Source organism: Oncorhynchus nerka, linkage group LG18 (genome assembly GCF_034236695.1).
Source record: "Oncorhynchus nerka isolate Pitt River linkage group LG18, Oner_Uvic_2.0, whole genome shotgun sequence".
In the NCBI taxonomy this organism is placed as follows: Eukaryota; Metazoa; Chordata; class Actinopteri; order Salmoniformes; family Salmonidae; genus Oncorhynchus; species Oncorhynchus nerka.
The window spans coordinates 79,730,644-79,746,077 of record NC_088413.1 but is presented as its reverse complement, the minus strand read 5'-3'; the positions used below and the strand labels follow the sequence as shown (position 1 = coordinate 79,746,077).

The 15,434-nt window shown below is 43.7% G+C and overlaps 1 protein-coding gene across 1 annotated transcript in view; it reads left to right on the top strand.

Moving 5' to 3' along the window:
- The window catches only part of LOC115124204 (E3 ubiquitin-protein ligase TRIM9-like), a 74,344-nt gene that overhangs the window by 41,093 nt on the left and 17,817 nt on the right, over positions 1–15,434 (top strand). Inside the window, exon 6 of the mRNA XM_065003381.1 lies at positions 15,131–15,269. Coding sequence (XP_064859453.1) covers positions 15,131–15,269 — 139 coding nt within the window. The remainder of the gene's footprint in view (positions 1–15,130; positions 15,270–15,434) is intronic.

Below are 15,434 nucleotides of genomic sequence, written 5' to 3'. Positions count from 1 at the left end.
TGTATAAGAGCAGGTTACTGTATAGGAGCAGGTTACTGTATAGGAGCAGGTTACTGTATAAGAGCAGGTTACTGTATATGAGCAGGTTACTGTATAGGAGCAGGTTACTGTATAGGTTACTGTATAGGAGCAGGTTACTGTATAGGAGCAGGTTACTGTATAGGAGCAGGTTACTGTATAAGAGCAGGTTACTGTATAGGAGCAGGTTACTGTATAGGAGCAGGTTACTGTATAAGAGCAGGTTACTGTATAGGAGCAGGTAGGAGCAGGTTACTGTATAGGAGCAGGTTACTGTATAAGAGCAGGTTACTGTATAGGAGCAGGTTACTGTATAGGAGCAGGTAGGAGCAGGTTACTGTATAGGAGCAGGTTACTGTATAAGAGCAGGTTACTGTATAGGAGCAGGTTACTGTATAAGAGCAGGTTACTGTATAAGAGCAGGTTACTGTATAGGAGCAGGTTACTGTATAGGGTTACTGTATAGGAGCAGGTTACTGTATAGGAGCAGGTTACTGTATAAGAGCAGGTTACTGTATAGGAGCAGGTTACTGTATAGGAGCAGGTTACTGTATAGGAGCAGGTTACTGTATAGGAGCAGGTTACTGTATAAGAGCAGGTTACTGTATAGGAGCAGGTTACTGTATAGGAGCAGGTTACTGTATAAGAGCAGGTTACTGTATAAGAGCAGGTTACTGTATAGGAGTATAGGAGGTTACTGTATAGGAGCAGGTTACTGTATAGGAGCAGGTTACTGTATAGGAGCAGGTTACTGTATAGAGCAGGTTACTGTATAGGAGCAGGTTACTGTATAGAGCAGGTTACTGTATAGGAGCAGGTTACTGTATAGGAGCAGGTTACTGTATAGGCAGGTTACTGTTACTGTTACTGTATGTATAGCAGGTTACTGTATAGGAGCAGGTTACTGTATAGGAGCAGGTTACTGTATAGGAGCAGGTTACTGTATAGGAGCAGGTTACTGTATAGGAGCAGGTTACTGTATAGGAGCAGGTTACTGTATAAGAGCAGGTTACTGTATAGGAGCAGGTTACTGTATAGGAGCAGGTTACTGTATAGGAGCAGGTTACTGTATAAGAGCAGGTTACTGTATAGGAGCAGGTTACTGTATAGGAGCAGGTTACTGTATAGGAGCAGGTTACTGTATAGGAGCAGGTTACTGTATAGAGCAGGTTACTGTATAGGAGCAGGTTACTGTATAAGAGCAGGTTACTGTATAGGAGCAGGTTACTGTATAGGAGCAGGTTACTGTATAGGAGCAGGTTACTGTATAAGAGCAGGTTACTGTATAGGAGCAGGTTACTGTATAGGAGCAGGTTACTGTATAGGAGCAGGTTACTGTATAGGAGCAGGTTACTGTATAGGAGCAGGTTACTGTATAGGAGCAGGTTACTGTATAAGAGCAGGTTACTGTATAGGAGCAGGTTACTGTATAGAGCAGGTTACTGTATAGAGCAGGTTACTGTATTACTGTATAGGAGCAGGTTACTGTATAAGAGCAGGTTACTGTATAGGAGCAGGTTACTGTATAGGAGCAGGTTACTGTATAAGAGCAGGTTACTGTATAGAGCAGGTTACTGTATAGGAGCAGGTTACTGTATAGGAGCAGGTTACTGTATAGGAGCAGGTTACTGTATAGGAGCAGGTTACTGTATAAGAGCAGGTTACTGTATAGAGCAGGTTAGTATAGGAGCAGGTTACTGTATAGGAGCAGGTTACTGTATAAGAGCAGGTTACTGTATAGGAGCAGGTTACTGTATAGGAGCAGGTTACTGTATAGGAGCAGGTTACTGTATAGGAGCAGGTTACTGTATAGGAGCAGGTTACTGTATAGGAGCAGGTTACTGTATAGGAGCAGGTTACTGTATAAGAGCAGGTTACTGTATAGGAGCAGGTTACTGTATAGGAGCAGGTTACTGTATAGGAGCAGGTTACTGTATAGGAGCAGGTTACTGTATAAGAGCTGTATAGGTTACTGTATAGAGCAGGTTACTGTATAGGAGCAGGTTACTGTATAGGAGCAGGTTACTGTATAGGAGCAGGTTACTGTATAAGAGCAGGTTACTGTATAGGAGCAGGTTACTGCAGGTTACTGTATAGGAGCAGGTTACTGTATAAGAGCAGGTTACTGTATAGGAGCAGGTTACTGTATAAGAGCAGGTTACTGTATAGGAGCAGGTTACTGTATAGGAGCAGGTTACTGTATAGAGCAGGTTACTGTATAGGAGCTTACTGTATAGGAGCAGGTTACTGTATAGGAGCAGGTTACTGTATAGGAGCAGGTTACTGTATAAGAGCAGGTTACTGTGTAGGAGCAGGTAGGAGCAGGTTACTGTATAGAGCAGGTTACTGTATAAGAGCAGGTTACTGTATAGGAGCAGGTTACTGTATAGGAGCAGGTTACTGTAGGTTCAGGTTACTGTATAGGAGCAGGTTACTGTATAGGAGCAGGTTACTGTATAGGAGCAGGTTACTGTATAGGAGCAGGTTACTGTAGGAGCAGGTTACTGTATAGGAGCAGGTTACTGTATAAGAGCAGGTTACTGTATAGGAGCAGGTTACTGTATAGGAGCAGGTTACTGTATAAGAGCAGGTTACTGTATAAGAGCAGGTTACTGTATAGGAGCAGGTTACTGTATAGGAGCAGGTTACTGTATAAGAGCAGGTTACTGTATAGGAGCAGGTTACTGTATAAGAGCAGGTTACTGTATAGGAGCAGGTTACTGTATAGGAGCAGGTTACTGTATAAGAGCAGGTTACTGTATATACCTGTATATGAGCAGGTAGGAGCAGGTTACTGTATAGGAGCAGGTTACTGTATAAGAGCAGGTTACTGTATAGGAGCAGGTTACTGTATAGGAGCAGGTTACTGTATAGGAGCAGGTTACTGTATAGGAGCAGGTTACTGTATAGGAGCAGGTTACTGTGTAGGAGCAGGTTACTGTATAGGACCAGGTTACTGTATAGGAGCAGGTTACTGTATAGGAGCAGGTTACTGTATAAGAGCAGGTTACTGTATAGGAGCAGGTTACTGTATAGGAGCAGGTTACTGTATAGGAGCAGGTTACTGTATAGGAGGTTACAGGTTACTGTATAGGAGCAGGTTACTGTATAGGAGCAGGTTACTGTATAGGAGCAGGTTACTGTATAAGAGCAGGTTACTGTATAGGAGCAGGTTACTGTATAGGAGCAGGTTACTGTATAAGAGCAGGTTACTGTATAGGAGCAGGTTACTGTATAGGAGCAGGTTACTGTATAGGAGCAGGTTACTGTATAGGAGCAGGTTACTGTATAGGAGCAGGTTACTGTATAGGAGCAGGTTACTGTATAGGAGCAGGTTACTGTATAGGAGCAGGTTACTGTATAGGAGCAGGTTACTGTATAGGAGCAGGTTACTGTATAAGAGCAGGTTACTGTATAGGAGCAGGTTACTGTATAGGAGCAGGTTACTGTATAGGAGCAGGTTACTGTATAGGAGCAGGTTACTGTATAGGAGCAGGTTACTGTAGGTTACTGTATAGGAGCAGGTTACTGTATAGGAGCAGGTTACTGTATAGGAGCAGGTTACTGTATAGGAGCAGGTTACTGTATAGGAGCAGGTTACTGTATAAGAGCAGGTTACTGTATAGGAGCAGGTTACTGTATAGGAGCAGGTTACTGTGTAGGCAGGTTACTGTTACTTACTGTATAGGAGCAGGTTACTGTATAGGAGCAGGTTACTGTATAGGAGCAGGTTACTGTATAGGAGCAGGTTACTGTATAGGAGCAGGTTACTGTATAGGAGCAGGTTACTGTATAGGAGCAGGTTACTGTATAGGAGCAGGTTACTGTATAAGGTTACTGTATAGGAGCAGGTTACTGTATAGGAGCAGGTTACTGTATAGGAGCAGGTTACTGTATAGGAGCAGGTTACTGTATAGGAGCAGGTTACTGTATAGGAGCAGGTTACTGTATAGGAGCAGGTTACTGTATAGGAGCAGGTTACTGTATAGGAGCAGGTTACTGTATAGGAGCAGGTTACTGTATAGGAGCAGGTTACTGTATAGGAGCAGGTTACTGTATAGGAGCAGGTTACTGTATAGGAGCAGGTTACTGTATAGGAGCAGGTTACTGTATAAGAGCAGGTTACTGTATAGGAGCAGGTTACTGTATAGGAGCAGGTTACTGTATAGGAGCAGGTTACTGTATAGGAGCAGGTTACTGTATAGAGCAGGTTACTGTATAGGAGCAGGTTACTGTATAGGAGCAGGTTACTGTATAAGAGCAGGTTACTGTATAGGAGCAGGTTACTGTATAGGAGCAGGTTACTGTATAGGAGCAGGTTACTGTATAGGAGCAGGTAGGAGCAGGTTACTGTATAGGAGCAGGTTACTGTATAAGAGCAGGTTACTGTATAGGAGCAGGTTACTGTATAGGAGCAGGTTACTGTATAGGAGCAGGTTACTGTGTAGGAGCAGGTTACTGTATAAGAGCAGGTTACTGTATAGGAGCAGGTTACTGTATAGGAGCAGGTTACTGTATAGGAGCAGGTTACTGTATAGGAGCAGGTTACTGTATAGGAGCAGGTTACTGTATAGGAGCAGGTTACTGTATAGGAGCAGGTTACTGTATAGGAGCAGGTTACTGTATAAGAGCAGGTTACTGTATAGGAGCAGGTTACTGTATAAGAGCAGGTTACTGTATAAGAGCAGGTTACTGTATAGGAGCAGGTTACTGTATAGGAGCAGGTTACTGTATAGGAGCAGGTTACTGTAGGACTGGTTACTGTATAGGAGCAGGTTACTGTATAGGAGCAGGTTACTGTTATAAGAGCAGGTTACTGTATAAGAGCAGGTTGCTGTATATACTGTATAGGAGCAGGTTACTGTATAGAGCAGGTTACTGTATAAGGAGCAGGTTACTGTATAGGAGCAGGTTACTGTATAGGAGCATAGGTTACTGTATAGGAGCAGGTTACTGTATAGGAGCAGGTTACTGTATAAGAGCAGGTTACTGTGTAGGAGCAGGTTACTGTATAGAGCAGGTTACTGTATAGGAGCAGGTTACTGTATAGGAGCAGGTTACTGTATAGGAGCAGGTTACTGTATAAGAGCAGGTTACTGTATAAGAGCAGGTTACTGCATAGGAGCAGGTTACTGTATAGGAGCAGGTTACTGGGTAGGAGCAGGTTACTGTATAAGAGCAGGTTACTGTATAGGCTGTATACTGCAGGTTACTGTATAGGAGCAGGTTACTGTATAGGAGCAGGTTACTGTATAGGAGCAGGTTACTGTATAGAGCAGGTTACTGTATAGTATAGGAGCAGGTTACTGTATAGGAGCAGGTTACTGTATAGGAGCAGGTTACTGTATAGGAGCAGGTTACTGTATAGGAGCAGGTTACTGTGTAGGAGCAGGTTACTGTATAGGAGCAGGTTACTGTATAAGAGCAGGTTACTGTATAGGAGCAGGTTACTGTATAAGAGCAGGTTACTGTATAGGAGCAGGTTACTGTATAGGAGCAGGTTACTGTATAAGAGCAGGTTACTGTATAGGAGCAGGTTACTGTATAGGAGCAGGTTACTGTATAGGAGCAGGTTACTGTATAGGAGCAGGTTAGTATAGGAGCAGGTTACTGTATAGGAGCAGGTTACTGTATAGGAGCAGGTTACTGTATAGAGCAGGTTACTGTATAGGAGCAGGTTACTGTATAGGAGCAGGTTACTGTATAGGAGCAGGTTACTGTATAAGAGCAGGTTACTGTATAAGAGCAGGTTACTGTATAGGAGCAGGTTACTGTATAGAGCAGGGTTACTGTATAAGAGCAGGTTACTGTATAGGAGCAGGTTACTGTATAGGAGCAGGTTACTGTATAGGAGCAGGTTACTGTATAGAGCAGGTTACTGTATAGGAGCAGGTTACTGTATAGGGCAGGTTACTGTATAGAGCAGGTTACTGTATAGGAGCAGGTTACTGTTACTGTATAGGAGCAGGTTACTGTATAGGAGCAGGTTACTGTATAGGAGTTAGGTTACTGTATAGGAGCAGGTTACTGTATAGGAGCAGGTTACTGTATAGGAGCAGGTTACTGTATAGGAGCAGGTTACTGTAGGTTACTGTATAAGAGCAGGTTACTGTATAGGAGCAGGTTACTGTATAGGAGCAGGTTACTGTATAAGAGCAGGTTACTGTATAGGAGCAGGTTACTGTATAGGAGCAGGTTACTGTATAGGAGCAGGTTACTGTATAGGAGCAGGTTACTGTATAGGAGCAGGTTACTGTATAGGAGCAGGTTACTGTATAGGAGCAGGTTACTGTATAGAGCAGGTTACTGTATAGGAGCAGGTTACTGTATAGGAGCAGGTTACTGTATAGGAGCAGGTTACTGTATAGGAGCAGGTTACTGTATAGGAGCAGGTTACTGTATAGGAGCAGGTTACTGTATAAGAGCAGGTTACTGTATAGGAGCAGGTTACTGTATAGGAGCAGGTTACTGTATAGAGCAGGTTACTGTATAGGAGCAGGTTACTGTATAGGAGCAGGTTACTGTATAGGAGCAGGTTACTGTATAAGAGCAGGTTACTGTATAGGAGCAGGTTACTGTATAGGAGCAGGTTACTGTATAGGAGCAGGTTACTGTATAGGAGCAGGTTACTGTATAGGAGCAGGTTACTGTATAAGAGCAGGTTACTGTATAGGAGCAGGTTACTGTATAGGAGCAGGTTACTGTATAAGGAGCAGGTTACTGTATAGGAGCAGGTTACTGTATAAGAGCAGGTTACTGTATAGGAGCAGGTTACTGTATAGGAGCAGGTTACTGTATAGGAGCAGGTTACTGTATAGGAGCAGGTTACTGTATAGGAGCAGGTTACTGTGTAGGAGCAGGTTACTGTATAAGAGCAGGTTACTGTATAGGAGCAGGTTACTGTATAGGAGCAGGTTACTGTATAAGGAGCAGGTTACTGTATAGGAGCAGGTTACTGTATAGGAGCAGGTTACTGTATAGGAGCAGGTTACTGTATAAGAGCAGGTTACTGTATAGGAGAGGTTACTGTATAGGAGCAGGTTACTGTATAGGAGCAGGTTACTGTATAGGAGCAGGTTAGGGAGCAGGTTACTGTATAAGGAGCAGGTTACTGTATAAGAGCAGGTTACTGTATAGGAGCAGGTTACTGTATAAGAGCAGGTTACTGTATAGGAGGTTACTGTATAAGAGCAGGTTACTGTATAGGAGCAGGTTACTGTATAGGAGCAGGTTACTGTATAAGAGCAGGTTACTGTATAGGAGCAGGTTACTGTATAAGAGCAGGTTACTGTATAGGAGCAGGTTACTGTATAGGAGCAGGTTACTGTATAGAGCAGGTTACTGTATAAGAGCAGGTTACTGTATAGGAGCAGGTTACTGTATAGGAGCAGGTTACTGTATAGGAGCATAGGTTACTGTATAGGAGCAGGTTACTGTATAGGAGCAGGTTACTGTATAGGAGCAGACTGTATAGGAGCAGGTTACTGTATAGGAGCAGGTTACTGTATAGGAGCAGGTTACTGTAGGTTACTGTATAAGAGCAGGTTACTGTATAAGAGCAGGTTACTGTATAGGAGCAGGTTACTGTATAGGAGCAGGTTACTGTATAGGAGCAGGTTACTGTATAAGAGCAGGTTACTGTATAGGAGCAGGTTACTGTATAAGGCAGGTTTACTTACTGTATAGGAGCAGGTTACTGTATAGGAGCAGGTTACTGTATAGGAGCAGGTTACTGTATAGGAGCAGGTTACTGTATAAGAGCAGGTTACTGTATAGGAGCAGGTTACTGTATAGGAGCAGGTTACTGTATAAGAGCAGGTTACTGTATAGGAGCAGGTTACTGTATAGGAGCAGGTTACTGTATAAGAGCAGGTTACTGTATAGGAGCAGGTTACTGTATAGGAGCAGGTAGGAGCAGGTTACTGTATAGGAGCAGGTTACTGGATAGGAGCAGGTTACTGTATAAGAGCAGGTTACTGTATAGGAGCAGGTTACTGTATAAGAGCAGGTTACTGTATAGGAGCAGGTTACTGTATAGAGCAGGTTACTGTATAGGAGCAGGTTACTGTATAGGAGCAGGTTACTGTATTAGGAGCAGGTTACTGTATAAGAGCAGGTTACTGTATAGGAGCAGGTTACTGTATAGGAGCAGGTTACTGTATAGGAGCAGGTTACTGTATAAGAGCAGGTTACTGTATAGGAGCAGGTTACTGTATAGGAGCAGGTTACTGTATAAGAGCAGGTTACTGTATAAGAGCAGGTTACTGTATAGGAGCAGGTTACTGTATAGGAGCAGGTTACTGTATAAGAGCAGGTTACTGTATAGGAGCAGGTTACTGTATAGGAGCAGGTTACTGTATAGGAGCAGGTTACTGTGTAGGAGCAGGTTACTGTATAGGAGCAGGTTACTGTATAGGAGCAGGTTACTGTATAGGAGCAGGTTACTGTATAGGAGCAGGTTACTGTATAGGAGCAGGTTACTGTATAGGAGCAGGTTACTGTATAGGAGCAGGTTACTGTATAGGAGCAGGTTACTGTATAGGAGCAGGTTACTGTATAGGAGCAGGTTACTGTATAGGAGCAGGTTACTGTATAGGAGCAGGTTACTGTATAGGAGCAGGTTACTGTATAGGAGCAGGTTACTGTATAAGAGCAGGTTACTGTATAGGAGCAGGTTACTGTATAGGAGCAGGTTACTGTATAGGAGCAGGTTACTGTATAGGAGCAGGTTACTGTATAGGAGCAGGTTACTGTATAAGAGCAGGTTACTGGGAGCAGGTTACTGTATAGGAGCAGGTTACTGTATAAGAGCAGGTTACTGTATAGGAGCAGGTTACTGTATAGGAGCAGGTTACTGTATAGGAGCAGGTTACTGTATAAGAGCAGGTTACTGTATAGGAGCAGGTTACTGTATAAGAGCAGGTTACTGTATAAGAGCAGGTTACTGTATAGGAGCAGGTTACTGTATAGGAGCAGGTTACTGTATAAGAGCAGGTTACTGTATAGGAGCAGGTTACTGTATAGAGCAGGTTACTGTATAGGAGCAGGTTACTGTATAGGAGCAGGTTACTGTATAGGAGCAGGTTACTGTATAGAGCAGGTTACTGTATAGGAGCAGGTTACTGTATAAGAGCAGGTTACTGTATAGGAGCAGGTTACTGTATAGGAGCAGGTTACTGGTTACTGTATAGGAGCAGGTTACTGTATAAGAGCAGGTTACTGTATAAGAGCAGGTTACTGTATAGAGCAGGTTACTGTATAAAGCAGGTTACTGTATAGGAGCAGGTTACTGTATAGGAGCAGGTTACTGTATAGGAGCAGGTTACTGTATAGGAGCAGGTTACTGTATAGGAGCAGGTTTACTGTATAGGAGCAGGTTACTGTATAGGAGCAGGTTACTGTATAAGAGCAGGTTACTGTATAGGAGCAGGTTACTGTATAGGAGCAGGTTACTGTATAGGAGCAGGTTACTGTATAGGTTACTGTATAGGAGCAGGTTACTGTATAGAGCAGGTTACTGTATAAGAGCAGGTTACTGTATAGGAGCAGGTTACTGTATAAGAGCAGGTTACTGTATAGGGTTACTGTATAGCAGGTAGGAGCAGGTTACTGTATAGGAGCAGGTTACTGTATAGGAGCAGGTTACTGTATAGAGCAGGTTACTGTATAGGAGCAGGTTACTGTATAGGAGCAGGTTACTGTATAGGAGCAGGTTACTGTATAGGAGCAGGTTACTGTATAAGGCAGCAGGTTACTGTATAGGAGCAGGTTACTGTATAAGAGCAGGTTACTGTATAAGAGCAGGTTACTGTATAGGAGCAGGTTACTGTATAGGAGCAGGTTACTGTATAGAGCAGGTTACTGTATAGGAGCAGGTTACTGTATAGGAGCAGGTTACTGTATAGAGCAGGTTACTGTATAGGAGCAGGTTACTGTATAGGAGCAGGTTACTGTATAGAGCAGGTTACTGTATAGGAGCAGGTTACTGTATAGGAGCAGGTTACTGTATAAGAGCAGGTTACTGTATAGGAGCAGGTTACTGTATAGGAGCAGGTTACTGTATAGGAGCAGGTTACTGTATAAGAGCAGGTTACTGTATAGGAGCAGGTTACTGTATAGGAGCAGGTTACTGTATAAGAGCAGGTTACTGTATACAGGTTACTGTATAAGAGCAGGTTACTGTATAGGAGCAGGTTACTGTATAGGAGCAGGTTACTGTATAAGAGCAGGTTACTGTATAGGAGCAGGTTACTGTATAAGAGCAGGTTACTGTATAGGAGCAGGTTACTGTATAAGAGCAGGTTACTGTATAGGAGCAGGTTACTGTATAGGAGCAGGTTACTGTATAGGAGCAGGTTACTGTATAGGAGCAGGTTACTGTATAGGAGCAGGTTACTGTATAAGAGCAGGTTACTGTATAGGAGCAGGTTACTGTATAGGAGCAGGTTACTGTATAGGAGCAGGTTACTGTGTAGGAGCAGGTTACTGTATAAGAGCAGGTTACTGTATAGGAGCAGGTTACTGTATAGGAGCAGGTTACTGTATAGGAGCAGGTTACTGTATAGGAGCAGGTTACTGTATAAGAGCAGGTTACTGGGTAGGAGCAGGTTACTGTATAAGAGCAGGTTACTGTATAAGAGCAGGTTACTGTATAGGAGCAGGTTACTGTATAGGAGCAGGTTACTGTATAGGAGCAGGTTACTGTATAGGAGCAGGTTACTGTATAAGAGCAGGTTACTGTATAGGAGCAGGTTACTGTATAGGAGCAGGTTACTGTATAGGAGCAGGTTACTGTGTAGGAGCATGTTACTGTATAAGAGCAGGTTACTGTGTAGGAGCAGGTAGGAGCAGGTTACTGTATAAGAGCAGGTTACTGTATAGGAGCAGGTTACTGTATAGGAGCAGGTTACTGTATAGGAGGAGGTTACTGTATAGGACCAGGTTACTGTATAGGAGCAGGTTACTGTATATGAGCAGGTAGGAGCAGGTTACTGTATAAGAGCAGGTTACTGTATAAGAGCAGGTTACTGTATAGAAGCAGGTTACTGCATAGGGAATAGGGTGATATCTGTGAATAAGTAGTGTACTACATAGGGAATAGGGTGCTATTTGTTACTAAGTAGTGTACTACATAGGGAATAGGGTGCTATTTGTGACTACGTAGTGCACTACATAGGGAATATGGTGCTATTTGTTACTAAGGAGTGTACTACATAGGGAATAGGGTGCTATTTGTGACTACGTAGTGTACTAGATAGGGAATAGGGTGCTATTTGTGACTAAGTAGTGCACTACATAGGGATTAGGGTGCTATTTGTGACTAAGTAGTGCACTACATAGGGATTAGGGTGCTATTTGTGACTAAGTGGTGCACTACATTGGGAATATGGTGCTATTTGTGAGGAAAGGATGTTGGAAGCAAGGAGCTTACACTCATTCTTGACTGTGTGTAACCAAAGTCAATTGTACCCGGGGGTCAGCCTGCGATCTGGGCAAACCGACCAACCAACAGAGAGACTGAACCATCACGTCTATAGATGGATGTTCAGCTACAATTTACCGACACAAACACATAATGTAATATACAGTACAACAGTAGTCTCTCCTGACAGCAAGCCAGTATTTATTTTATTTTATTTAACTAGGCAAGTCAGTTAAGAACAAATTCTTATTTTCAATGACGGCCTAGGAACAGTGGGTTAACTGCCTTGTTCAGGGACAGAACGACAGATTTGTACCTTGTCAGCTCGGGGATTTGAACTTGCAACCTTCCGGTTACTAGTCCAACTCTCTAACCACTAGGCTACCCTGCCGCCCCAGCAGATGAGGTCCTGTGAAACTCACTCCTCCAGCCTGAAGTTTCGCCCCCTTTACGTAATTGAAGGTCTTTAAAAAAAAAACTTGGACGAAGGGTTGGACTGCTTCAGGAGGGTGTGTTTGTGATGCAGAGGTCCTGAGTTTCGAAGGGTTGGACTGCATCAGGAGGGTGTGTTTGTGAGGCAGAGGTCCTGAGTTTAGAAGGGTTGGACTGCTTCAGGAGGGTGTGTTTGTGAGGCAGAGGTCCTGAGTTGAAGCCTCGGTATGAGCTGAATCAAGGGGGAGTGACAGTCATTAAACAAGCAACGTGACGTCCTTTACACAACAAGCAACACAGTGACTGTATGAGTCATACAACATGACAAACATACAGTAACCTGCACGACAACTCAAACACTAAAACAGACACCCACAGAGAGAGAGAGAGAGAGAAAGGTTAGCTTTCTCACTCTGCTCAGAGTCTAAGGTTATGTCCAAAATGGCCCCTTGTTCTCTTTATAGTGCACTACTGTTGACCAGGGCCCCATAGGGTAGTAGTGCACTGCTGTTTGGGACGTAAACAATGAGTGGACCCTACTGCTATATATACTACAGTCTAGTGTAGGCTCCTACTACTGCTATATATACTACAGTCTAGTGTAGGCTCCTACTACTGCTATATATACTACAGTCTAGTGTAGGCTCCTACTACTGCTATATATACTACAGTCTAGTGTAGGCTCCTACTACTGCTATATATACTACAGTCTAGTGTAGGCTGCTACTACTGCTATATATACTACAGTCTAGTGTAGGCTCCTACTACTGGTATATATACTACAGTCTAGTGTAGGCTCCTACTACTGCTATATATACACTACACAGTCTAGTGTAGGCTGCTACTACTGCTATATATACTACAGTCTAGTGTAGGCTCCTACTACTGGTATATATACTACAGTCTAGTGTAGGCTCCTACTACTGCTATATATACTACAGTCTAGTGTAGGTTGCTACTACTGCTATATATACTACAGTCTAGTGTAGGCTGCTACTACTGCTATATATACTACAGTCTAGTGTAGGCTGCTACTACTACTATTTATACTACAGTCTAGTGTAGGCTGCTACTACTACTATATATACTACAGTCTAGTGTAGGCTCCTACTACTACTATATATACTACAGTCTAGTGTAGGCTCCTACTACTGGTATATATACTACAGTCTAGTGTAGGCTGCTACTACTGCTATATATACTACAGTCTAGTGTAGGCTCCTACTACTGGTATATATACTACAGTCTAGTGTAGGCTCCTACTACTGCTATTTATACTACAGTCTAGTGTAGGCTGCTACTACTGCTATATATACTACAGTCTAGTGTAGGCTCCTACTACTGCTATATATACTACAGTCTAGTGTAGGCTCCTACTACTGCTATTTATACTACAGTCTAGTGTAGGCTCCTACTACTGCTATATATACTACAGTCTAGTGTAGGCTGCTACTACTGCTATATATACTACAGTCTAGTGTAGGCTGCTACTACTGCTATATATACTACAGTCTAGTGTAGGCTCCTACTACTGCTATATATACTACAGTCTAGTGTAGGCTCCTACTACTGCTATATATACTACAGTCTAGTGTAGGCTCCTACTACTGCTATATATACTACAGTCTAGTGTAGGCTCCTACTACTGGTATATATACTACAGTCTAGTGTAGGCTCCTACTACTACTATATATACTACAGTCTAGTGTAGGCTCCTACTACTGCTATTTATACTACAGTCTAGTGTAGGCTCCTACTACTGCTATATATACTACAGTCTAGTGTAGGCTGCTACTACTGCTATATATACTACAGTCTAGTGTAGGCTGCTACTACTACTATATATACTACAGTCTAGTGTAGGCTCCTACTACTACTATATATACTACAGTCTAGTGTAGGCTGCTACTACTGCTATATATACTACAGTCTAGTGTAGGCTCCTACTACTGCTATATATACTACAGTCTAGTGTAGGCTCCTACTACTACTATATATACTACAGTCTAGTGTAGGCTGCTACTACTGCTATATATACACTACACAGTCTAGTGTAGGCTGCTACTGATGATGCTACTGATAATGCTTTACCCACGCAGTCACGCTCAAGTGTACAAACTCCCTCTTTCTCTATCTTTCTCTCTCTGAGTTCTCCCTCGCTTTCTCTATTTCCCCCTCTTTCTCTTTCCCCCTCTTTCTCTTTCCCTCTCTCTCTTTCTCCCTCTCTCTCTTTCCCCCTCTTTCCCCCTCTCTCTCTTTCTCCCTCTCTCTCTTTCTCCCTCTCTCTCTTTTCCCCCTCTTTCTCTTTCCCCCTCTCTCTCTTTCCCCCTCTCTCTCTTTCTCCCTCTCTCTCTTTCCCCCTCTTTCCCCCTCTCTCTCTTTCCCCCTCTCTCTCTTTCTCCCTCTCTCTCTTTCTCCCCTCTCTCTTTCCCCCTCTCTCTCTTTCCCCTCTCTCTTTCCCCCTCTCTCTCTTTCCCCCTCTCTCTCTTTCCCCCTCTTTTCCCCCTCTCTCTCTTTCCCCCTCTCTCTCTTTCCCCCTCTTTCCCCCTCTATCTCTTTTCCCTCTCTCTCTTTCCCCCTCTCTCTCTTTCCCCCTCTTTCCCCCTCTCTCTCTTTCCCCCTCTCTCTCTCTTCCCCCTCTTTCCCCCTCTCTCTCTTTCCCCCTCTCTCTCTTTCCCCCTCTCTCTCTTTCCCCCTCTTTCTCTTTCCCTCTCTTTCCCCCTCTCTCTTTTCCCCCTCTCTCTCTCTTTTCCCCTCTTTCCTCCTCTCTCTCTTTCCCCCTCTTTCCCCCTCTCTCTCTTTCCCCCTCTTTCCCCCTCTCTCTCTTTCCCCCTCTTTCCCCCTCTCTCTCTTTCCCCCTCTTTCCCCCTCTCTCTCTTTTCCCCTCTCTCTCTTTCCCCCTCTCTCTCTTTTCCCCTCTTTCTTTCTGTCATCAGCACTGAGTCTAAATCGGCCGTTCTCTAATTTTAGACCGATAGGTAGAACGCAGGACACCCCTCCCTCTGTTGGCCTTGGATGATATAGCTAGTAAACAATGTTACTCTTAAACTCTGTTTGTTTTGTTGAACAAGCCCACATTTTAACCCATTAGACCAAGAGGACATCCTGTTTACGTCGTGTTGTTGTGGCCACCACCGCCTTGCGAGATCATGACGGCCGAACGAGGCCCGCCACCACAATCCCAGCGTGATGACTTTCTAACAGGAATTGATAGGAAGTTGTCGATGGTCTAACAGGAAGTTGTCATGTTCCTTACAGGAAGTGTACGTGGGGACGGAGACGATCTGCACGGTGGATGGACTCCACTACAACAGCACCTACATGTCCAGGGTCAAAGCCTTCAACGCCAGCGGGGTGGGACAGTACAGCAAGACGCTGGCCATGCAGACCTCCGAGAGTAAATCCAACCACCACACACTCTGTTGACAGGGAATCTATAGAGCTCATGTAGTGCACTACTTTTGACCAGGGCCCATAGAGGGGGACAGAAGTAGTGCACTACATAGGGAATAGGGTGCTATTTGTGACTAAGTAGTGCACTACATAGGGAATAGGGTGCTAT